Source organism: Daphnia pulex, chromosome 2 (genome assembly GCF_021134715.1).
Source record: "Daphnia pulex isolate KAP4 chromosome 2, ASM2113471v1".
Classification (NCBI taxonomy): Eukaryota; Metazoa; Arthropoda; class Branchiopoda; order Diplostraca; family Daphniidae; genus Daphnia; species Daphnia pulex.
Window position 1 is genome coordinate 635,319 of NC_060018.1, and position 26,144 is coordinate 661,462.

At 45.3% G+C, this 26,144-nt stretch overlaps 1 protein-coding gene across 2 annotated transcripts; it reads right to left on the bottom strand.

Moving 5' to 3' along the window:
• Window positions 1-12: 12 nt before the first annotated feature.
• LOC124188825 (receptor-type guanylate cyclase Gyc76C-like) lies at window positions 13-25,540 on the bottom strand. 2 transcript variants are annotated; one of them, XM_046581705.1, is made up of 22 exons: window positions 24,251-25,540; window positions 23,304-24,187; window positions 11,444-11,546; window positions 10,939-11,364; window positions 10,783-10,857; window positions 8,852-9,107; window positions 8,090-8,236; window positions 6,529-6,725; window positions 6,184-6,349; window positions 5,925-6,115; window positions 5,550-5,852; window positions 4,771-5,013; window positions 4,316-4,553; window positions 3,817-3,966; window positions 3,621-3,685; window positions 2,898-3,055; window positions 2,599-2,739; window positions 2,360-2,483; window positions 2,186-2,284; window positions 1,971-2,115; window positions 1,292-1,899; window positions 13-1,218 (listed from the first exon to the last, which is right to left on the bottom strand). In XM_046581705.1, the coding sequence occupies exons 3-22, from the start codon at window positions 11,495-11,497 to the stop codon at window positions 244-246; spliced, it is 4,761 nt and encodes a 1,586-aa protein (XP_046437661.1). In that variant the 5' UTR covers window positions 11,498-11,546; window positions 23,304-24,187; window positions 24,251-25,540; the 3' UTR covers window positions 13-243. The 2 variants fall into 2 exon arrangements, with proteins under 2 accessions (XP_046437661.1, XP_046437660.1); XM_046581704.1 differs by lacking the exons at window positions 23,304-24,187; window positions 24,251-25,540 and adding an exon at window positions 12,731-21,485.
• Between the last annotated feature and the right edge of the window lie 604 nt (window positions 25,541-26,144).

Below are 26,144 nucleotides of genomic sequence, written 5' to 3' on the forward strand. Positions count from 1 at the left end.
AAACAAGGTATGTAAAACAACAACCGATTTATCACAATATTTTCAGCAGCGACAATATTACAGATACACTAAAATCAAAGAAAACATTCCGACTTGAAATCGATTAAAAATCTTAACCGAGAAGAATCGGAGATCGGGTATGGCATTTTCAAATGGCGAAATATACGAATCACGAAACAAGTAAAGCAAATTTGTCATCATGTAAAAAGACTGTGGAGGATGCAAGAATAAGGAGGCGCAATTTCACACAACGCTTTCTCTGTCATCACGGTGGAGGTCGGAAAAGTCCTCTCCCGTCTGCGGATTCCGACTAAAAGCATCACCTCCGTGACCCACGCCGAACAGATTGACTATCCACCGCTTGACGTTGGGCACGCTCTTGCTAACAGTGGGGGCGATGACCGTGTCTTTGCCTTCTTTACCGAGTCTCTCGCCCGATGTCGAATGTTCCAGTTGTTCACAAGAGTATCTCTTTTCAGACTCCATCAATCCACAGGCTGTGAGACTGGGCCGATGCCGAGTGCGATCGCGACTGAGCAGAGTCTCGGAATTGACGTCAATCCCTTCGTCGTCGTTTTGGAGTAACCTGACGGCCTGGTAGCCCGAAGTCTTGATATGTCCGTTGGGTCGTGACAATTCGGCTTGCTCCGGTTGATCCCCGTTCGGGATTGTCAAGACGACGTTGTGATCGTCGCTGAGAAGTCGAGAATGTTCGTCTTCAGTGTCATCCTGCGACGCGCAACTGGGCAGCGGCGACCGGTCTATCAAAGTCGACCTCAATTCAGACGGGAAAAGATCCAGGGATTTGGATTCTTTCCTGCGACGCTGATTCGACTTGTTTCGAGAAGGGAAGACTTGAGGAACGCAGAGAAACTGCCGGGGACCATGACTAACCGAACTCAAACCGCCCGCTCTCTGCTGCTGCTGCTGCTGCTGCTCCTGATGCTGGTGGTGGTGGTGGTGGTGGTGTTGTTCATCTTCGTCTTCGGGAAATCGACCGAGTGACTGGCATCGCCTTTGAGGTAACAGCGGACTGGCTGTTGTTCCGCTCCGATAATCCACATCACCGCTCTCGCTCGCTCCCTCGGCAACGATTTGAACTTGGCTGGCATGTGCGCTGCGCGTTAATAGGCAACTACGCCGTAGACTTGCATTTGACTTGGTTGTTCGAACTGAACGCAGAGACCGAGCCGATTGGCTCGTTTTCCTGTCGAAAAGCTGTTTTGTTTAAAAAGAAATGGAACGTGTTACCATGGAAACTTTCAAAAGGGAGAAAATGAGAAATTTATACTTTCGGAGTTGGAGGTTGATTGGTGCTGATGATGCTGCTGCATATCGAGTCGCTATTGGAACCCTCCAACAATTCGGCCGAATTATCGTGGTGATACATCCTGTTGGGCTGGCCTTGTGTCCGTCCTTGTTGCGCAGCCAGCGACGAGCTCATTCGAATGCTCCCGCTGCCAACGGGCCTCGAATCGGACGACACTCTCCTCGTCAGCATCGATTCCGCCCTGTGAAGCATTCGAGGACTCCTCCGGCGAAGATCCGACATGTTGCCGGCACTGCCGTTGGCGTTGGAACTCGCTGCTCCGATGGCACCAGACGGGCGACAAAAGAGTGGCGCTTGATCGGGTCCAACGTCCGCTCGTGCTGTAACAGCTCCACTTGTGACGCCAATCAGCCAGTGTGTCAACACTTCGCCTTTGCCCTTCATGGCGACCAGTCCTCGTTCTTCCGTCACGTAACCGCCGATCTTTTCCAACGCCTTTCGACACTCGCAACTGATGTGAATCCTCAGGGGCTCGCCGTTCGATTCCATCCGCGAAGCCGTGTTGACCGTGTCGCCGAACAAACAATATCTGGGCATCGTCAAACCCACTACTCCGGCCACCACGGGACCTGTTTCATCATATCGACAAAAATGGTTTTTTACCCTTTATTTGTATTTATTTTAAACTTGTGTATTGTACCGGTGTGAATTCCGATCCTGAGTAAAACTGGATCTTTAGGTCGATGGGACACGCGATGATTCTTGACTGCTGATAGCAAATCAAGCGCCATCGACGCAATCATGCCGGCGTGTAGATCGCCGTTGGGTAAAGGCAATCCAGAAACCTGTTTTCACCCAATTTTAGATGAAATTAAGTCAAAAATGAAAACAAGTTGTATATATTGTGAGACTTACCACCATGTAGGCATCTCCGATGGTTTCCACCTTGTACACATCGTAACCCTGGATGATGGAATCGAACAAGGTGTACAAATCGTTGAGAAAGTTGACCACCTAATTGCGGAGAAAACAACGCCCACAAAATTGTCAAATCTAAATCGAGTTACAAGTTTTTAATAAAAGAATTACCTGGAACGGAGTACTCTCGGCCGACATTTTGGTGAAGCCAACAATGTCACTGAAATAGATGGTGACAGCTTCGTAGGATTCCGGTTCGACGCCCCACCCTCTTGTGAGTCGTTGAGCCACGGGTCTGTCAATGTCAATGTCAGCCATTAAGAGCTTATTCTTTTAAGGGTGTGTCTATTCATTTCGCAAGAGTGGCTAATAATAAAAATAAAAAAGGGGGGTTGAAAAACCAGACTGACTTTGGTAGCATGCGATGGAGGAGGTCCTCGGTCTTTTGTTTCTCTTCGTAGAGAAGTTGGGTCCGCTCGGTGACCAAGAGCTCGAGATTGCCGGCATAGATCACCATCATTTCCATCAACTGGTCCATAATAAACGGCTTCCTGTGCATCGACCAAACGGCCACGATAACAAAAAGTCAGAAATCATATCAGACGCCAGGTCATTATGTGCCTACAGTACACAAGACGACTGCTGTGCCTATATAGTGTTGAGTACGAAGAAGAAGAATAACTGGGTAACCGTATATATAATAACTTACATTCCCTCTCTCATTTTACGAAGACGATCGCGAATGGTGGGGAAATCCGGGCGCTGCTCCGGTGACTCGGCCCAACAATCCTCCATGCAAGAGCGAATGTACTCCGGACAGCCCATTCCAATGTCGGGTTGCACGAAAATGCAATAATCTTGGAGCATCTTTAACAAACACAGAATGGGGTAATGAATAAATAAGTCAATGTAGCCATCAACAACTAGATACTATATATCTCGAGATCATTTTCTATGGGTTTTCTCTACAGACTCATCAAACAAAAAGAAAAAGAAAATAAAGAAAAGAAAAACATTGTCGCGGCGCCAGCAGTTTCGTTCAATGCAATCCGCCGGATGAGGAAATGATGCTAGTAATTCAAGGCTATGTATATGGGGATGTCGGTATATAGGCTTGACGAGCCGAAACGACTTTGGCAGTTGTTTCCCCCAACCAGAAGTTGGGGAGGAATCCTCGGCAGGATCGAAAATGTATTTAACAACGCAAAAAGAGCATCCAGCTGATTCTTTCATTTCATTTCATGAGAGTAGATCTTTCACGCTCGTGAAAGGACTGGGGCGATCGATAATAAAGCCGACTGGCCATAAATCGGCGTATCGTTGGTATATTATTGAGGAGGTAAACAAAAAACCCGTGCAGCGTGATAAACTACACATCCACGCTCCATTAGAACGGCACGCGTGAGTTTGTAATAGTTTTAGTTGTGTATACCTGGATATCGGGACGGAAGGGTTTCTCTCCTGGAGCTGGGCCAGTTCGAATCTTGTCGACGATGTCTATTTTCAAATCGGGCAAAGAAAGTCGAAAAAGTTATATAGAAAGACTAACGAAGTGATTTGCGATGATGGGGTGGGTGAGTCACGCGTTTGTTTTGGGGTGGGTGGGAGTGGGATAATGTAACGCTAACCTTTTGGCTCGAGTTTGTAGCCAGTGAAAGCGTCTTGCCGAGTCAGAATCTCGTAGAGGATCATGCCGAAGGCGTAGACGTCAGCCTTTGGTGTGCCACGAACCGAGTTGGACTGGTCGTTCAGCAATTCCGGCGCCTTCCATAACAAATCTGTTGGGTTCAAAAAGAAGAAAACAATAACACATGAAGCTCAACGACCGAGATCTGAACTTTATGAGCCCATCAATTTTGGCGTACGCTCTGCGCGCACGTAGAGATATTTGCGAAGGAAAAAAAGGGAATCAGCGGCAATAAATCACAAGCGCCCAGCTATTTTGAATAACGCGCGCAGAGGAGCCAAAGCCGCCACATAAATAAAATAAGGAAGAATGGATCTCATATTTTTCTCGTCCACCAAAAACGTTCGATTTTGTCTCGAAATACAAGTGCCAAAAAAAAAAACACAACAAAGTTCTACGGGAAATTCCAGCGAAAATGACATTGACACGATCAAACTTACTGCGGTAGAGTTCGTGATCTCCGATGGAATCCTTCTCGGCGGCAGCGCGGAGCTCGTGAAGGCCGTAGTCGGTAATCTGGAGGACCCAGCGCGACGTGACGACGCAGTTGGATGACTTGAGGTTGCCGTGGAAGTGTAGATCCGTTTTGTGGAGATGCGTCATACCCTTGATCAGGTCGTTGACCATCGAGGCTATGAAGATATTCTCCAACTTGATGTCGTCGTTCTCCAAAATGTCCTGATGGTCGTATAAAAACAATAAAAGAATAACTTTGAGGCCTCTTATCTCTATGGGCATCCGCGCAGCACTGGCGAAATGTTTTTCCATTTAGGCGACGACTCTTTTGCTTTCGAGTCTCAGGTTAATGGACGGCGATAAATCTAGCGCTCCGCGGGCTTTTGCTCAGCTCGCTCGCAGTGCTTGTTTAGATATTGATTGATTGATGATTGCATACCGGTAGAGATCCTTTGTGACAGTATTCGGAGACGATCTGGATGCGACACGGTTCGACAGCAGCTCCGATGAACGGGTTGATGTTGTCGTGACGGATTTCGCGCATTAGACGCATTTCCTTCATCGTTTTGCGTCCAATGTCGTAGCGCTTGGAGAAGCAGAGCTCCTTGGTGCGGACGATGGTGCCGCGATAGCGACCGACTTTGGTGAAAACCTGATCCACCGTCACGCTCGCCAAACTCAACTGCAAATAAGTCAACAAAACACACAAACAAAACGCGCAGATTGATCAGATTTTTAATCGCGACCTTCAAATGTCAACTTGAACTAACTAATTAATCTCTTGCCCCAAAAATCAAAAGATGGCCTTCACAAATTGGTAATCAGCGCACGCGAAATTGATTCCGCCATCGGCAACAGAACAACCATGAATTTATAGCCACGTCGAAATCGGGAGCAGATGCTGTTGTGGACGTGTTCGCCTCAAAACCGGGAAACACACACAACAACAACAACAACCCACTCAAATCTTTAGTGAATCGCGTTGGCCGCCTTTTTATCGACTAGGGGAAAAAATAATGACCCAAAAACACCAAATCGTTCAATGGAATATAAAAGCCTGAAACAGATGGTTTGGCTCTGCGTGTAACTATTTCGGTATAGTAGACGCAATATACGCCCGTCCGCTGGGCGCAACATAAAAAGATTCCCGTCCAGCAGCAGCAGCAGCGATGATTTAGTTTGAGAGAAAAAAAGGGAAAGGCGGAATTCGATTATTACTTTGCTGGTGGATTTATCCATGAAGCCATCGGCAGTCTGCGATGACATTGATATGATGTCTTTGGGATCGATCTTCCAAACAAGACCGGCAATCTCTTGTTCAACCTTCCATTTGCGATAGACAAAGAGAGTCGTGATGACGGCCGCCAGGAAAATGCAGCCGAGAACTCCGGCGGCAATCTGGGAATCTCTCAGACGCGTGTCAGAGTCGCTGCACCGCTCGTTCCGGTAGCCGCACGGAGGCTCGTCCAGCGGCGCACGTTCGCCCGCCACCCACAGAATCTTGTCCGTCAACGTGAATTTCTGCACAAATAGTTCAGCATTAAAGGTTATGCAAGTCATGCAAATTGTTAAAATCATGTAATGTACACATACCGGCGTCGTGTTGTTGGTGTAATCGAACCGGCCAACGGGCATCATCTCGTAGTGGCAGTGAAATTTGTCCTTGTCTCCCATCTTGTTGACGTTGATGGCACGCGAGATGTTGTTGAATTTGACGGCCAGCACCGTGTAGTTGCCCTCAGAGTCGCCATTGTCGTCAATCCTGATTGACGCACCCGTCACGCCTGCCAGGCGGAAGTAAATTGAGTCAAGTGGTCCATAAAACCCGATGAGAAAACCCAAAAAAACTCACTTTCATATGTTCGATTATGAATCTTCATGAAAAGGGTTTTGCCGTCTTTGGCCGCTTCGGTAATGCTCTGAGGATCGGTCAAGTTGTTCTCCTTAAGCGTTGCGCCCAGCGCCCTGGCGTAGAGGAGGACAGCGTCGTACAAATGGGCAGCGTACATGGGAACGTGCTGTGTATAAATATCAGAATCGGTGAAAGGCCATTTATCATCAAGACGGATCGACTGAAATCATAATAAATAACATATCGAGAGCCGACGAAAGAGAGGCTCCGGCTCAACTGTGTGTTGACAGGACAACTAGTCTCAGCTAGTCTCAGCTAGTCAATTTAAAGAAAAGACTCACGTACCCTGACGAAAGTTTTGAAGATATCCGGCTCGGAGAAACCAAACGGAGGCTCCTGATTGTATTTGCGGACCATCTCGGAGAATTTCGTGAATCCTTCGTCGGGCTTGGTAGTGACGATCATCAGAAGCGACTTGGCCGCTTCCGGACTAGGTGACTCGAGTTCGCTGCAATTTCGAATTTCGCTCACCATTTGCTGTTCTGCTTCCGTCATTCGATTATCGGGGGAAAAAGAATCCATCAAGAACCAAACAAAAAGTTGTAAACAAACATTAGTCACGCCGAACTTGACATGGAAATCGTAAAACTGGTGATCCTCCTCCTCTATCCATCCATCCTCTCGAATGTCGGTGGCAGTGTGTTGAAAAGAGCGAAATAAATGAACTGGCAAAATAAGAAAAGAAAAATCGTTGGCGGATCAGCGACTGATCCTGATGTTCTTTCCCGGCTATACATTACTAGACTAGAGGTTGCCACATTTGTACGCAACTGGCGGGCTGGCTAGACAAATCCGCGTGAAACAAAAAGCTTAGGAATCCCTGGCGTCATCAGTCTGTGTTGTTGTTGAACAAATAATGAGATGTCAGGCCATCAGTCAGATATAAATCTGATCCATTTTCTTTTTTGGACTGTCTTTTTCTTTTCACTTTTTTTTTCTTTTAATCAGCAGCAAAGGTCAGACACGCCAGTAGAAGGTGACGTCGTCTATCGCATATTTTTGTTTGAAAGGCTATTTCGGTAACGGCTTGACACCCAATGGCCCCTCTAGCCGGCCGAGATAAGAGCAAAAGTAAAAAGACAAACCCCTCCGAAAAAATAACTGAGATCAGCCCTTTGTTCTGATTGGTTCGCTAAAGTCGAACAACAAGGTTCCATTTTCATATTATTACAGTTGTGTGCGGCACATGCAGCTTATATAGCCGCACAACACAAAAAAAGAAAGAGGCTTTTTTATTTTATCTCTTATCTTGGTTGTGTGTGTGCTATACCAGGCTGTCTGTGTGCACATCTCCCACAAAAACGCTCTCTTAATAGCCGGTGCTCACGGACCCTGCCCTTCATGGACGCCACTGACCTCATTTCTTCTTTTTGTTTCTTTGGTCCACACAGCCCAGCAAAGTGACTTGGCGAGATAACGCATATTGCGAGTCATGAGCTTTTTCAATGCCTTCCTTCTTCTTCTTCTTCTTTAAAGCACACACACAAGGCACGCAGCAGCAGCCAGCCCGTTTTTAAATAAGAAAACAAACAAGGTAGTCGAAAGAGAGAGACGATGGACGAAGCACGTCCTCAACTAAACAAGTAGAGGAAAAATAGCCCTCGAGTGATGCCCGCGCTGTTTATATCCCAACAGCACTTGCGGTGGTCTATATCAAGTAAGTGCAGATTTATAGAGAGAGATAAGGCCACTAAAGCTAATACACCGTAGACACACAGTGTGCATAATGTGTGTGCGCGCTAGACAGAGAGAAAAAGGGCGGCGTGAAAAATTGCGGAATGCGCCGCGATGATGTGCGAATGAATAAACAACAACGGACGAGATAAAAATAAAGAGGCGACTCAACTCCATAGGTATTCTCTGGCTCGGTCGGGGCTGTAAGTTTCCCAGTCGACGGAAATGACCATGTACTCTCCTTTGGTGAAGAGTCTCATCATTTGCATTGTCGTCATAAAGTCGTAGAGGTTGTGCGGCTCGCCCAGGAACACATAAACTGTTTAGGTGAAAAATATGAAACAAACAAAAAGAGAGATAATCAAATAATCAGTGCGACACAAGGTAAAAAAACAAAATGGAAAACAGCGAAAGTGTCTAACGGGAATGCGCTGCACGGCAGCAGCGGGAACGACATGTAGAAGAAGAAATCGGTAGCGGATTGACGCCAAATGGCACGAGCCAAAAAGTGAGCAGCAGAGAAACAACAAGCCCAAAAAAAGGAGGTCAGCCAAAGTGGCCGAAAAAGGTTTTCTCTCTCTCTTTCGTCTCTTTTTTACCTTCTCGGAATGTGACAGAAAAACGAAGTGGAAGATTTGGAAAATCCAAAACATTTTTTTCCCCAAGTTTTTACAAAGCGGGTCCCGCAACTGTCGTGACAGTTATTGCGAAACCGCGCGTACAACAGCTCCTTCTTTCAAGTTGGAAAAAAACGTTTTGTGCCACAACAAATCCATAATAATAATCCCATGATATGAAGAAATGACACAACTACAACGCTACAATGCCATCATTCACTCAGCGGATCATGTCGACACTTAATTGGAACCGGAGACTTAAAAGATTGTCGATTTGAAAAAATAAAGAAAGAAATAGAATCAATGTGTGTGCTCACTTCGAGTGCCCGAGCGAGTCTTCTCAAGGATATCAAACGTCCAAGAATTGTGACAGCATGACTCCCGATTGGCACAGCAGCGGTTCATGTCCTCGAACTTGAGCCGGTGATTGAGATGAAGTTTCATGGCGACGTTGGCCGTGACCCGGGCCTCCAGCGAGTCGGCCACCGTCTGCCATCGCGGCGAATTCTCGGCCACGATCGAAAATTTCTTCCAGTTGTAGTGCAGCAGCAGCGACACGATCGATTTCGTCACCTGCATAAAACCAACCAATTTAAAAGAGTCAATTCAATCACGTCAAACACAAAAAAATGGCCAACATTGCGCAAGAGATACAGAAATAGCCGGACTGATAAATCGGATATCAATATCCATTCCGTGTCTTTCTCGGGTTTCCACAACAACATCAAGAAAATAATATAATTAAACGTGGCCAGCAAGGGCTCGACCCCCATGTTTAATGGTGGGCTGTGGGCTGGCAGAGCAACAGGGCCAGCTCGGATACCGATCAAGTCTTCCGTCACAGTCCAACGGCCAACGAGACAGTCCAACGGAGAAAAGAAAGTCAAACTGTCCGGACGGATCGTGCTAAATCGTTCCCTCTGCGAGCCCTATTCTTTATTTGGAAGGATACATACATACGTATACAAGAAAAGCGAATGAAAAATGTGATTAAAAGAGCCTCGGCATCATTCTAGAAAGGCCAGCGATGGAATTCCTGTTGAGAAAGATGGTGACATTATTCTTTAGACGGGGCAGGCAGGCAGCAGCTGCAGCTGTGCCGACCACCGCGCCCAACTCGTTTTACGCCATTCCGTCCTTATTCGCAAGAAATTTATCATTGGCCTGGGCAGAGGGACTGGACTGGACTGTTGGCCTGCGCCAGACACCAAAATGGGGGGGAAATGTCGTTTTTCTTTTAAAAGCAGTTGAGCTACTATATGTACAACTTTTAAAAAAGTGAAATACGCTGACTACTGGCATTTCTCATCAAAGAAATTTACAAAAAAGAAGTTAAGGTCAAAGGAACCAGTCAAAATTCGATAGCCATAACTCAAATAAGTCAAATATCAGCAAGTCTCATTATTCACAAAGGAAAATAAGAAAAACAGGCCGCATTTACTACTTAAGATCTTACACTTTTAGTTTTTTATCTTTGAAATCCCATCAACTTATAAAATAAAGAGAGAGCCGCTGCTGCTGCTGCTGCGGCCATGCCCATTTTGAAAATGTCGTCCCTGATGCACAGAGTTTTTGTCAAGGTCTGTTCTATTTGCCACACGCCGAGCCGCTCACGAAAATGTCATTAAGGATGGGACCGCCGAGTTGCTGTGAGCCAGCCATTCCCGTTCTGCTACTGGACATGCCATCAGTTGAAATATTCACCACGTCAGCGATTTATAGAATACGAGTCGAAGAATGACACAGCGCGGCCGAGAGCTCCCGATTGTTGCACTTATTGGACAGTCCCGGTTCTTTAGAATTTCTTTCAAATAATAGGAGAGCTAGAGAGAGACGGGCCAGCACTTCAATCAACCGATGCGTCTCCCAATCTTTTAGCCCCAATGAAATTTCAACTATTCACCAATGCAACAGCAGCGCTAGTTTGGCACAACTGGAATTGGCACTGGTCCCGAACGAAAGTGTAGATAGTAAATCCCGCGAAAAAAATACCCAAAAGGTTCCGAGCATCAATTCCGATTAAGGTGTGCGCGATTGTCTGATCTGTGCAGACAAGCAAGGGGGTCAGCCAGTCCAAAACAATTGTAAAACAATGGACGAGTCAAGACGAATGAAATGCAGCAAACGGCGGCGGTATAGCAACAACACAAACTCAGACAAGAGAGCTGCACGCTCCTTGACGTTGGATTAGAAATGTACTGCTATAGCTGGTGCGATAACCTCATAGACTTCAAAATTAATAACCCACCTGTGTCTCGGTCGGGTACGTCCTGATAAACGTCGGGAATTTCTTCTTGTCCGAGACGGTGTGATCTGCACATTTCTGCACAATAATATAATAAAAAATAAATCAAAACTCAAATTAAATTGTAATTGGTGAAATGAGTCAGAAAATAAAACTCACGTGGGAGATCATCATGCGATTCCAGGCCGACGAGATGGTCGCTTCGACGTTGCAGGTGTTTTCAGGTCCGAAAACGGCCACAACGTCCTTGCACATCATCTCGGTGAGGGCCTTGGTGGTGAGGAGCAGGTCGGAGCGGGTGTCGTTAAATTGGAGGACCAAAGAGACACCTTCGGGCAAGATCTTTTCGATTTCAATCTGCTGCAGAGCGTACGTGATAGCTCCCGAAATTGATAAGCCCTGCTTGTCGCGGTGTTCGCCCAAAATGGTCGGCAAATAACCAATAGTCAGGTTGACCATCGGTTTGCCCGTCCCCGGCTCAGCCGGTCCGATCAGCAGCAGACCAAAGAAAAGCAACGACAGCCACCACCAAGACGGACGCCATCGGGCTGTGCACCGGGTCGAAGTCAATCCCGTTTTTATCACCTGGGAAAAAAACGGACGCCAGACAATTTCATACAAGTTGATATATAGGAATAAAGAAACAAGATTGATCAATATGTACCTGGCCGACGATAGATTCGGTTGGCGACGGTGGTTCTCTCCTGCCGACGGACATGTTTGCGGCTATTGGACGGTCGTTGAGACTCGATCAATTCACGCCGGCCCTGCAGTGTCATCGGGTTTGAGAAGATAACAGAGAAAACATTCATCAGATCGATATTAAGGATGTGACAGCAGCTTTGTGGGAAACTTTTTTCCGGAGAGAGAGAGAAAAAAAATATTTTCTGTCATTCTGACGTGGGATGATGAATGGCTTTGTTTGCATTACACACACACACTAGGCGACAGTTGAGAAGATCTATCATCAAAATTGGCCAAGTGTCGTCTCAGGAGATGATCGAGTTATTATTATGTTCTTATCTGCTCTATGAATCAATACGAGAAACCGTCTAGCCGATATCGTCAACTTCAATAATAAACCTGTATTAGAAACTATTGTAGTCAATCCACTTTATGGGCATTAAATATGTTTTATTCTATTCATAAAATAGGGTGACCCCTTAAATATTAAGAAAACTCGATTTTCTTATTGAGAATGAATGATATGACGTATACAAAACCCGATTGTATCTAACGAGAAAGAAAAAGAGGTACAAAGACCTCTTGTGTATCGTCCTACTTTACAGCCATAAACAGACGGGAGAAATAAAGGCCAAACTTTTTTCAAACGAAACGGAGAATCGAACCGTTGGCGTTGGTCGATTTGGGGACCATAGCAACGAAATGAGGAGCCAACAAGGTCGCCCAAGCGACAAACAGTAATGGCGAATGACCAAAACAGAAAAAAAGAGAATCGAAAAAAAAATAAAGTCCGTCCGTCCGTGTGTGTTATTTGTTTTGTGCGAAAACTGAACACAAACAGAAAAGGAATGAATACAAACAAACAAATAAGGCGGGCCAGAGCCGTGCACAGCCAAATGATGCCCACAGCGGGAGGGATGCACTGCTGGCCGGCGGTCCGTCATTTTCAATCGGTAACATAATAATCATAAAAATAATATTAACGGCATTAATGCGGCTCTACAGACGGACTTGCACTTTGGTCAGTGAAACAAACGCGCCGTGGCGCCGATTAGCGATGATTGGTGACAACGTCCGCACAACTTGACACTTGATCATTTTTCCCCCAATTTCATCGGTGTGTCAACTCCATCCAGTTTGCCGAATTGAAAAACCCCAACAATCAATCAACACTGTCATGGCGTTCAATCAATTTTCTCTTTTTCATTTGAGTAAATAACAAAAAGTGGACGCTAAAGCGTTTCCAAGGAAACTGGCGTTCGTTTACCTTTTGTCCTTGTCGATGGTCAGCAGCAACGGGAGAAGAAGAAGATGGAATCGTCCTTTTCAGTTTCGGTCGGACACATTGTGTGACCGCTAAAAGGATTTCCATATATCGACGAACGACGTTTGCTAGCTGCTGCTGGGCGGCCGACGAAAGGCATCACAAACACACACGGAGGGGGGAAAACAACAAGAGTTATTTATCCATTTCGCCGTTTGTGTGTTTAAAACTTTGCGCTTTTTTTTTTCCTTTTTGCCAACTGTCGACGCTTATCTCTTGTGTGCGACGAGGACACACAGAGTCAAGGCGACACGGTGTGTGCCGTGTGCTCTCCACCACCACGACTACTTGAACATTTATCCAAATCCTTTTCTTCTTCTTCTTCTTTTGTCTTTCGCTTCTTTTGTCTTTTTTACGTAAGTGACCCCCAAAATTCTCTCAAAGTGCAGAGGTAGGGAGAGATTCCCTTGCACTTTTCTCGCCGTGTTGTTGGGTGATATCAAAGGACACATTACGCAGTCCCGAAAAAGAAAAAGAGAGAAAATAATAAAAAAGACAAACGCAAATAAACTTCCAACGTAGAATTCAACACGCTCCAGGGCCGGACTTTGGTCCCCTTGCAGTGCGAGTGCATAGCCCAAAAAATATCCATCACCACAACATCTTATGCCTGTTGCCGACAGGAAAAGGTAAGGGGGAGCATTTTTCTTTTACCTCAGAAAATTCTTAATTCCAAGATGAAAAAGGAAAACGTCAAAAGGGCTGGGGATAGAATCCGACAAACTTATAATGCCGGTGTAAAGAAATCTAAACAAAGAGATCATAAAGAAATATTTCTTTTCTTTATTTTAAATAATATTCCATTGCAATTTGGCAATAAGAAATGAGCCGCTATATCCTTAAAAAAGATGGCGGATAATTTTTACAAAAAATTGATGAATCAGTGATTGGAGAAAGTCTTAATATTACAACTTTGAATTCTTTTCCTCGGCATGTGAACTGAAAGAAGATCTCGTTCTCTGTCGTTTTTCTTTTTTTCTCAATCAAGCGTGATAACAACAACAAGAACCAGTCTCTCCGTGTCTAAGCTCCGGTAGTAGTTGTATATATCTTCTTACCTCGATTAGAGAAACGCTAGTGCTATAATCAACCGCAAATCTCTCTCGCCATCTCGCCATGGCGGAGAGATATCTGAGCTGCCGCGTTTAGTAACGAAACGAGTTAGCGATGATCACGCAAAAAGGACTCTGAGCTGTGTGTAACACAGCACCTCATCGACGAGATTGTCCTGTCCACTTAACGATCCATTAGCGAAAAAAAAAGGGGAAGAAAATGAACGCGGGTGAAGGCAGAAAACCGCACCATGATTGTGTCACCGATAGTTGGGGGAGCGAGAGGGAAAAACGGGAGAGATCTCGACCGGAACGGTTAGTTTAGCTGCCATCTTTTCTTCTTCTTCTTATTCTTTCCAGTCTGCGAGGAGCAAACAGACGTACGTGTAGACATAAGGTTCTTTGTGAAGAACAAACGAAAGGAAATTTCTTCGAGGATGTTCGTTTCACACGTTATGTTCAAATGTGACATTCGTGCTCCGACGCTCACGCTGGGGAGTAGAGAAAAAAAGGGAGAGGAAATAGACCCGCCCTTTTTATGCTGTTTAGAGCCCGGGCAGCCGGGCCAATATCAGATGACGGCCTCGGAGTTTGTCCGACTAGATGGAGAGAGAGGCTCTCACGCACCCGCGGCTCCCCCAAACGCGCCAGCAGAGTCTATACAGATGATAACAAGGCAAAGCTTTCGCTTTTGGTAAATGACAACGAGTTTCTCTCTGCAAACAAAAAGCGGAAGCGATGGATACGACCCAGCCCAGCCCAGCCCCCGCCGACGAGATGTGATGGAGAGCCGCAGTGGAGCCATCACGATCCAACGGGAAGAGAATATCTATTCCACCATATACCAGGCTGGATTTTCTTCGGCGTCTAGAGCTGCCGGATGGGAGCGAATATGGGCGACTCTATCGACTGATAAACGAGCCAGAGCCACGGCGATGGGAGAAGCTCAAAAACGGGTGGGCAGGAATATAAGGATCGTGCATTTGGGGATGGGGTTGGCTTGCGCAAAAGGGTCTAGCCTGAATTACGGTCACGTCGTCGTAGCTACCGACCGTATAAAAGCGACTCCGCCCTATTTGTTTTCTTTTTTATTTCCTTTGATTTTTTCTTCTTTCCGGGTTGCGGGATGATGATGGTCTTACATCACAAACATGTAGAAACATGGAATAAGAACAAGAATCAGTGACCGCGTGTGGGTTGTGCCTTTCGAGTGTGCGTTGGCCTTTTTTTTCCCGCAGGATCACGGACATGGGGCTCATCGGTAATGGACACGACGACGGTCGACGTAGTTAAGGTCTAAGCGTTTCGCATTTGAAACGCTACACTTGTGCGTTGTGTAGTAGATTAGGGGAACTTGTTTTCAAAAGCCTGTCGGCAATGATGATGATGATGATGATGATGATGGCCTCTCCTCTTATTGTATTGGGCATCCAGCACAAGAAATCGACGGGCGGTGGGTGTAGAATGGCACGTCGTCACAGGACGACGAACCCGACCGTCCAGCACTTTCCTCCTCTTATAATAAAAGTGCGAGTCGTCGGATTTCGCCAGCACAGCAGCAGCCATCGCTAGTTACTACTAGAGCACTACCCACATTTTTGGCCAAAATAGTAGATGATGTAATTGAGTCGGGCTAATACTGTGACCGATTCTCTTAATTTTTTACTTTATTCTCCGCACGCTATATATACAGCGCCCGACAACAACAGAGTTCCCATAGAAATAAAAAAACCCGGAGAAAGTCCATATAATAATACAAGAGAAACAAAAAAAATTCACGATTATACGAGGGCGGCAGAGCCCCCCAAAAAGCCATGAAACCATATACTATATGGAAGGCCGGGCGATTGTTACGGCCACGAAATACCGCACTCCATCACGTACGCGGCCAGCGCAAAATCCCGACTCTTTGAGCTCAACTACACAATATGGCGCACACACACACACACACACATGACCTGCATGTGATCTCGTCCCATACGAGAAAAAGAAAAAATCCTACGAGAGTTGTGTGTGTGTGTATTTTTAGAGATTGTATGTTTGCTCTTTTCTCATTGCGCCTTCACTTTTCTCTGAGATGGAAAATCAAAAAAGTTTTTTTTTTCGGTGGTGCTCACAAGGCAGCAGCGCCAATCCCGCCCTACCGTAAAGTACGGGGTTATGTACACTGTAAAGCTGATAGACTCTATATAGACTGATGTATATATAGCGTCTGTCTGTCTTCCGCAACTGTGGGGGAGTTTGGCACGCACGCATTTCCATCGATTAAACAATCGGTTGGGGGATATGTCATCCATCGCCGCGAGTTGTTGGGTTCCCGCTGATCGATCACGGCGCCGTCCCCACGTGCATTTTATTTCGTTTTTTTTTTGGTTGGTTGTTGTTTGATATTCTCCTCATGTCAGGCACTTTAGTGCTCATGTTGTTTATTAATAATTCACTCGTCGTTTGTTTCGGGAGGGAAATAAGCGTTTTATTGTCATGGGCGTTGGCTGCTGTTGTTTTTCTGGTCATCATCAACTGCCAAGAGTCTCTCTCTCTGTGTACTGCGCCTGTTGATAAAATTGATGACAATAACAATGCTGCCCGGTTATATTTAGATGGATTGGCTAAAAACTGCGGAAGGAACAATGGCCCGAATTCAACCATCAAAACTAGAAATGGCGCTGCAATAATAAAAGAAAAGAAAAAAAGAGGTGTGAAAGATGGGCGTGTAAAAATAGTCTCCCGGAGTGAACTGGCCGAGCGTTGCAAGTGCGCAGTAGCCAAAAACGTCTAAAATAACAACAAAAGCGCTTTCCCCACCAAAAAACAAAACAGAAAATAAAATAAAAAAAAGAATTCAGTGTCTGATGTGAATTTGAGATTTTTTTTGGGTTTTTACGGTCGGGGTGGTGGATTTTAAATGTCCTTGTTTTATTTTATTGGCTGGCCCTGGCCTTCTTTGATATCGCCAATATCCGCCAATATATATCCGACACTTTAATCGACGCGCGGTTTTTTTGCTTGTGTGTTTTTTTTGCGTGGCCGAAACGGTCGTCGTTTCGAATATCAAGTATATACTCGCGGAGAAACTCTGCGCGCTAAGTGCCTGTGTGTCTCGAATTCGATCCTCAATATGCTGGCCACTACTGTCTGCCTGTGTGTATATACGCTATAAGCTGCTGTACAGTGCGGATGCATCTGGCCGATAACCTTTTCAAAAAACCGCCGCCACCGCCGACCGTCTCGCGGACGACCCGAGCTTCTTTGGGACATCAGCAGCCTGATTGACGGACCTATAACCAGCAACCGCACCATACAGCCTCAAGTCAATATATATAGACAAGACCCAGCTGCCGATGTGTGTGTGTATTTCGGTCGGTTGTGTGTGTGTGTAAGTCGAGATTTCCATCATCGTCAAAAGTTATACAAGATGCGGAAGAGGAAAAACGAAAATACATAACCATGTTCGGTTTTCTTTCTCTCATCTTCTAATCGGTCGACTTACTTGACGCGACTGCTGCTCCTTGGTATACTGATGGGTGTACACATCGGGAAACATTCAACAAGAAAATGAGGAAGAAATCAGCACGTCGGCGTCTCTCCGATCCACTAATGGTCTTATTAGAATCTCCAACGGCTCCTATTACCAGCAGCCGATGAAAATAGAGTATGCGAACGACTAGTACACACACACACATCGGCTGCTGCAGTGTAGTGTACAAATGCGTAGACTGGAAAAGAGAAAGAGCGAGATCAACACGGATCGTGGCCATGACTCGGCTATAGCTATATAAGTCGCTTCAACGGGATTATTGCTGTGCATGTCTGTTACAGCGTGTCGAAATTCGTGTGTAGGCGAAGTAAACGGAGCGGCAATGGTTGAAAAGGGCCGTCAGCCGGAAATGGAGGATTGTGTGTAGACTATATCCGGCTGAAAGCGGAGAATAGCGCAGATAAGATTACACTTGCCAGTCACATCGCCGTGTTAGATAGCTGTCGGTAGTTAAAATATATAATACGTATGTGTGGTGCGCCTTATTATATTCATCTTAATATTCGAATGACAGTCTCATCACACCCGTTTCGCAATCGACTATTAACGAAATGACCCAATAGATGTATATCGAATCGACTCTCATCGTGAGAACATCGCATTTCACTATATGGCTGTGCAGCGATACGAATTAAAAAGTCATTCAACGAAACGAGCGAGTGCGCAATAAGTTACGAAATCGAGTTGCTCCTATGCGGTTTGTTCTCCACAACCGCGTCCTTGGCGAGTTGAAACAAATCAGAATTTTGTTATTTGTTTTTTTGTTTTTCTCCCGAAATAGAAAAAACATAATCAAAGCATCGGCGCGGTCTACTGGTGTGATTTCGGTTGCGGTTTGTTAATTTTCGTAATGATTCGGTTGACTCGTGCGCGCCCTGAATTTCCAGCTCAAACTTCCGTCGGTCGTTTGGTTATTTGTTTGTTTGGCACATCGTCGTCACGGCAGGGCGTCATCGTGCAGAGTATATTTCTGGGGAATCGATTAATCGCGCTGGATGGATGGGATGGGATGGCGCAACATTCAAAAGGTCATATAACCTATGCCAGCAACGAATGACTCTGGTCGACATGGGACGACGTATAGTTAGTTAGACACCAGGGCATCGATTGTATAGGACTCAATCTCATTTCCTTTTTCGACTCTATTACGTGAGTGTGTGGCTGGGGCCGCCGACGCTTTGATTGGGTGCAGAGGCAGTTCTTCGTTTCTGTCAGACGAGTCGCTCTGATGGTCAAACCGCCTGGCCATGCACAGCACTCACAGTCTGGGCTAAATCTCTTTTCTCTGGAACGCCAGTTCTTCCTCCCAAACAGCCAGCCGCCAGTGTGTCGATAGGATGGATAAAAGAGTAGTAGGGGGAGAGACGTCCGTAAATGAATACCACAAGTGTAGTCGAGCAACTGAATCTAACCAGTTGAGCATCCCATGCAACATCCGGCCAGACGGCAATCAATCACCAAAGATTCATCGGAAACGATTCCTTTTTTTAAACCCAACATCGCAGCTGCAATAGGCCAAAGGCAACCGAAAAGTTCCCATTCTCCAGGATAAAACAAAACACAAAATGTTCAAATAAGATGAAATCTCCTATGGCGCAATTGAATTCTAGAGAGCCTCTGGGGGGAAATTCAGGCGATGAAAAACAATTCCCGGAGTTGGGTGTTAATAAAAGACTGGAGGGGGGGGGCGCAATACTCAAAAGGAAGAATATTAGGCACGAGCGAACACTAAATTGCCATATGTGTTGCAGCTCAGCTCCAGCAACGGAACAATATGGCGCAACCGTAGAAGTTTGTTGCTCATCCTCGTGCAGCAACATTTTTTCCTTTTTGGACCAAAAGACGAAGCCTGGCTGGGATTTTTCCCGTCGTTAATATAATACAGCTGAGAAAATTGTCCCAGCATTTTACGGTTAAGGACAGGAATTTTTTTTGAAAACACTTGGGTAAGAGAGAACGAAAAAAATATTGTGCCGCTGCTGACGTCGCGGTTAAATATTCCCCGCGCATCGACGACGCCTTCAGCACACAACTTTCCCGTTATTACGCAACACACGCAGGTGCTGCTGGGTACGGAAATCTCGTTAAATGTTTTATTTCATTTTGGAAATTCCTTGGTAGAGCACCTGTTTAACAATCTGGCTATTTTATACACAGACCCAAAAGAGTAAAGGCAGTTGGTAACTAAATAAAACGGCGCCTTTCTGTATGTCATTTGATGTTATTGGTCAGGGCTATATTTTTTACGTACTGCTAGTTATGATGATTATTAGACGATCATCGAGTACGGCCCACCAAAAATAAAAGGGAACGAGGATCCGCCAGCTACTACCGCCCGACAACAGCCCCAAATGGATACCGTAGACCAGCAATCAACAAAAGGTCGAGCTGGTAGTTAGGAGGACTATTGATGGATATATACGCGGATCGCTTCGAGGGTTTTTTCTCTTGGGTTATCCTGCTGCCACCCAAATTGGGCAGCAACCATACACTCGAATATCCTTGCAAGGTACACACACACACACGTCCTCGGCCCGGCAGTCAGACAAACATTTTTGGTTTTTTCCAGCTAAAAGGCTAAAAGCCGAAAACGAATTTCAGCGGAACAAGTTTTGCTTTTCTCTCCCGTCCGACTTATGGCCCATTTCGTTTGTTTCAGTTTTCAGCAGAAAAACGCACTGGCGATAAGTCATCTGACCCGTGACTAAACGACCTCTGCGTGTCACCTTGTGTGGTATCCGAGCGAAAGTCACGAAAATAGACTCACGCAAACGCACAAACTCAAACGGCAGCAGCAGCAGCAGCAGACGACTGTGAAGATAGATAATCGGAATCAGATTCTCTTGTTGGGTTCTACTAATCGACTGCTGGGTGGCATCACATTTTGCCCTCGTCCTCTTTTGTGCATTAATGGGACGATCCAACTTGCCCGATAACGTGGTAAAACATTTCAAAATGCGGGTTTCGCGGCGAGATAGTAGAAGATAAAAAAAAAAAACCGACTTGAAATTTCCTTTTCTCTAAAAATAATGTTTCGCCAGAAAAACAGAAATTCAGATATTTTCGGATTTTAACCACCACCACAGTTCCTGCCGGATGCGGCCAATATATGCGACGAGGGCCAAGAGAGTTTTTGAGGTAAACAAAAGACGATGTCATCCATCAACAGGTCAACAAATTTTCTTTTCCAGCTGAAACAACCCAAAAACAAACCAAAACAAAATTCGTCAACTCCCCCAAAGGGCGGCCCAACTCCTTCCCGCGTTCCCGCGCTGTCGTTTATACTTTTTTTCCCGTCTACTGGATGATTTTATTTATTTTGCTTCAAAAGATTTTCTTCTTCAACGTGCTCTGCTGGTGTGTTTTATTTTTAAAACGGCCAGACGACCTGGCGGGCCACCGGGCAAATAAGAAATCGCGACCCACCTAAAAAGTAAAAAAACAAGACGAGAAAATGGCAAATCTGCTGCTGGTGTGGTACGTACGGGACGCAGTTACCGGGTCGACGCTACTTTGTTACGTGACGTTGATCGAGTTCCTAGCTCGCCTGGAATTTTCGATCCGTTTCTATATAAACCATTGACTGTGAGTTGACGAGATGCCGGACAGCTGGGATAACAATGAATGTCGCTCCCCTGTGAAGTATAGCGGGAACCACCTCATCGGTGCTGCAGGAATATCAAACGAACGAACGAGCGGGAGGGAGGGGGAAATGTGTGGGCTACGTGCCATCGATTAATACGTGAAACACGTCAGTTCTCTCTTTGTCGGTTGACGTGAACTTTTTTTGGTTGTTTTTTTTTGCGTGAGTCCTGTCGCGGGCAACCAGTCGGATGGCATCAGCAGGAGAAACGCGTCCGTCGTTGCTGTTATGCCAGACGACGGGCGACGGCGTGTGTGTGTGTGTGTGCGCGTAGTCTTCGTCTATAAATATAATTGGGTCTACATTTTGAACGGGCGGACACGAGGGATAGCAGACGGACGCAATAGGCAGCCCCAGAAACAGCAGCTGATCCCCTTTTTGTCTGTGCTGGGGAAAAACGAGTCTGATTTTCTATATGGCTAATGCTGTCCACTTTCTCTCAAACTCTCCAAGGAAATGAAAAAAAAAAACGGCAAAGGTTCTCGAGACATTTGCATTTACACGCCGATTGCAGAGGATATAAAGAAAGACGCTCCTTCTTTGGCCATGGACTTTGAAACTCTTTTTCCTACGAAACTTTTCATTGAAAACGACGTCAGGCATATCAATGGGAATAAATCAAACATCGAAACCATCAGCTTTGGTGGACGCCCCATAACAGTCAGCAATAAATAAACAACGGGGAAAAAGAAGAAGAAAAAGGAGGGAAACGTTCAAATACTAACAATTACAAACGGGGGAGGGGGGGGGAAGTTGGTAGAAACAACCGTTAATAAAATCCCGTAAATAAAATAAACAAGGAATGAATGAAATGACTAATGCTGACAGATGCTATTTGACCGAGATAGCACTCGTGATGAGAGTAGAGGGGGGGAGGGGAAATGATCGGCGTGATTCAAAATGAAAAAAAAAATCCGTTCGTCTACTTTTTTTTCGTGTGTGCCAATTTTCGTATTTGTTGTTTTCTGTCTGGCTTTCTTTGGAAATCTCTCGCAAACAGCTCGACAGATAAGCACAACGACATAAAAGGGTCAGTCAGTCTGTGATGATGAATCATCGCCTTTTCTTCCCCCCCACTCTCCTCCTCCATCTTCTTGGCAATTTGGTTTTAAAGTCAGTCTGATTAATTATGGATTCCTCTGAGACAACGACTGGCTGTCATCGACCAGGAAAAAATTACACCACTCACTCACGCACGCTATACCATCTATATAACAAATGGTTAAGGCCGGAACGAACCGGTTGCCTCTCCAACACGAGAATGACAAAAACAAAAAATGATTCCGTTTTGATGATATTCGATAATCGAGAGTGCCACAGCCAATTAAACTCAATCCAATTTGGGGTACTATTCATAACGCGATGCAAACGGCTTTTGCGCACTAGTGCGCTGCTGCGCTGGTTTTTATCCAAACCGGATGAAACAGCAGAGAGAGAGATGAGCGCCGGACGATAATGAGCGCACGCTTTTCAATACATGTGTAGATATACGTTACAGATGCCCGTTGAAGAGGATTTGAATTTTTTGTTTGTAGATGGACAGAACATGTCAGGCATAGGTCAAGCGCAGGGGTCGATTTCGCTATCTCTCTTTACTTAGTGTATACGTTTGTGTTATTTATAAACCGGGCAAAGGATAAAAGAGAGTCAACACAGAGAGAGAGAGAGAAACTAAAATAAAGAGCCAGAGCAGAGAATCAAGTTATCGTAGATAATTTTTTCCATTTTCAAACGGATGCCAAAATTTTGTCTTATCAAAAAAGGATTTGATGGTTATACTCAATTTTTAGGTTTTTGAGTTACAGTTTTTCTCGCTGTTATCGCCCGAATGATTGTTATCGTGCGGGCCGGTCATAAAGCTCATGGATCAATGTGCAAGCGAAACATTGGCCCCGGATGATGATAAAAAGGAGAAGGGGAAAGACAACAAAAAAAGAAAAATGGTACGAGAGAGAGAGCGAAGTATTTTTCCTTTTAAAAAAAATAAAATGGACCAAATATCAAGAAGGAGATTCTTTTGTAATTCATAAGAATCTCTTATCCATATGTTGAAAAACTCACTACTACTCTAGATCCCCGCAAATACCCCTGTATACAATATTCAATAGCCCGAACGTAATATCTGTCACTAAGTCGGACTTTTGGACCAAACGGCAATCTTATTTTTTTTTTAACGAAACGATTGTCAAGGGAAATTTCAATTTTTAAGAGATTTTGTTTTGGCCAACAAAAAAAAACCAAAAACTTAATTTAAAACTAAATAAATAAAATGGTTCCCCTTACCTTGTTGGGCTGTGGTTATTTTTTTCTTTTTTTCAGTCTGTGTTTTTCGGATTCTGGTCGGCCTCGATGTGTACAGTCCGTCCGTGCGTCCGTAAAGAGAAACTGAACGTGAACGGAATTCCTGATGGCCGCCGCTCGGGACGGAGCTCAGCACAAACACACACACACAAAATCATACACGAGAGATGGAGCGATGAGGGGGGCCGCCAACGTCACACGCAACACAAACAGCACTGAGTAGTAATGGTATAGTATTTGCGCGCAAGAGAGAGAGAGAGAGAGAGAAAAATAAAAGACGAAAAACAAATCACAAAAGAAGAAGAAAAATCTTATTAGAGTGGTGGTTCGATTTTTTGGTTTTTTTCCTTACTGGTTTCTCTCTCTCTCTCTCCCCTTTTCGACAATCGTTTTTCTTTTGTTTGTCGTTTGATCCTCTTGGTTTTTAGAATGATCGCTTCCTCTCTACGAGAGATTCTTACGCTGTGCGTCTGAAAAGAATCGAAAGAGGCAAACGGAATCTCGCGAAATGTTGTTTGGTCGGGTTGGATTTGACTTTTGACGCCGTTGGTCTTTTTAGCCAGTGACGATCAAATATAAACTGGAATTCTTCTGGTCTTTCTTTTCTTTTCTTTTGGTTTTTGTTTATAAATTCTTTAGTGGCCAGTAGCACCCCACCAGTTTTCTTTTTTCTTCTTCGGTGATTTCCTCTTCGTTATTATTGGCCTCAGACTCGTTGTCTCTCAACGGCGATCGTAACGAGACATTCAGCGAGCGGGGGCGACGTTCAACGTTGAACGCGAGACAGAGCAGCGGTTGAGGAGTGAATGACGCGGCCAACAGCATTTTCCGTGCGATTCAATCATTCCCGTAATATTTGCAAAGCCCTGGCCCCACCAAAAAAATAATAATAACGCAAAGGGGAAAAAAAGGTCCAACCCAAATTATACCTCGTCCAGCCAAAGTTCGAAAGGAGCCGACTGGAATTTTTGTCCGTTTCGTGCTCTTTCAAAGGGCGGAACCGTTTCCTTGGGGCGCCCTTCCGTGAGCCTTTTTGCTGCTCGGTCGATTTCTGATGTGTAAACAGTGAAAGCGTGCAATGGCCGTCAGCAGCAGGAGCACGACAACACTTCTCGGGCTCAGCTGATGAACTTTGTCAGTCAATTACCAGAACGGCCAGCGGTTCTGCATGCACCAAAAAACTTGCACAACCGCGCGAATGGCTATTGCAGCAGCTCTGCTAAAGAAAACCACCGTCGAAATATCCAAACAACAACAACAACAAAAGTCTGTTACGCAGCAAACTATGCACCGCAAAAAGGAAAAAAAAAAAGTGATGACGTTATCGTACGCACAGGCCTATAGTCCGCTTTCCCGAACACGGAGCCAATGTTAATCCAGCGTGATTGATGGATTCCTGAACGTTCCGTGCTCGCCTAAAAATATTTCGAAGGGAGAGAGATTTTTTGTTGTGTTTGATTTCCTTCTTCTTCTTCTTATTCTTCTTTCCACAAACACACACAATTGTTTTCTCTTTCGTTTCTTCCTTTCTCTTTTCTTTATCGCCTTTTTCTTTCACGTTCAATGCGGTCACTTTCCCCGTGTAGTCTCTTCACGGCTAAGACAGCAAGGGCCGGTGGTAGGAATAACCGTTGGTCATGATGAGCACACACAACTTTTTTGAAGACGATACAAAAGGAAAGGCGCAAGAAAATGGGTTTTTATATTTTTCAAGGACCCCGGGATTACATCACACAGCAGCGCACACGCTGATGATTGGTGGGGCACGCAACACTGCCGCACTGGCACACTAACTGAAATACACTTAACGGTTAACGAGAGAGGGCGGCTCGCTAGTAAGAGTCGGGCCCAGCAATTGTCAAAAATCCCCCTTGTCGACCGCACACCAGTCGACGTGTTTCTGTCAAGGAGTTGTTGTTGTTGCAGTCGGACGATTTCGTTTCCAAACGAATAAATTCAAAACGCCAAAATGGCGCGAGGAAATATCTAATAATAAAAATCGGCGGCTATTATATTGTTCGGCCGCTGTTAGACGTTTAGCAGGAGCAGTGGGGTATTTTGATGTCCAATAATGGTGAACCGCTTTAATGATCCGATGGTCGTCAGCAGCGGGAGACGAAGAAGAGAAACTTTCACGGAGACGAGCTGCATTTCACGCCGGACACGTCTATCCCGATAGAAACCGGGTCACACACTAGCCCGTCTCTCTCTCGCTTCTCTGCGTTGGTGGATAAAAATGAGAGAGCCCGAACCGAGCGGCGGGAAACCGCGTGAGTCGTTGAGTGTGTCTCTCTCTCTCTATACCCCCCTCACTCCACCCGACAAAAAAAAACTCCACCTCACATTCTACTATCTCTCCCACTTGCCTCCCCCCCCCCCCCCTTCCAAAAGCAGCAACGCTTGTAACATGGCACTAACACACACACCTCTCGGTTTTTCTTGAAAAAAACATCAAATCCGCTTCTTTATTTTCCATTTCAAAGATGGAATACTTTCCGTCAAGCCTAAATCCAAACACAAGCGGAAGAAGAGCTAACGACACACAGAGTTTCCGTAGACACAATCGGCCAGTCAAGTCCTGTGTCGACTGTCTGGTCGGGGAAGTGTGGCAAACTGGAAATCTTAACGGCTCATTAACGAAAAACATAAAAAAATCCCCGGGAACAGTTCAACGACCAGTTTTTAGTAAGAAACAATATTGTCTTCTTGTGACGAGTTGAAGCGAAATTTCCAGTTGATTAAAGTTGGCGCAATGGAATTCGCAGTCCGGTTAACAAAGGGGAGAAAAAAAAAAGAGAAGGGACGGCGCAGTCAAATGAGAAT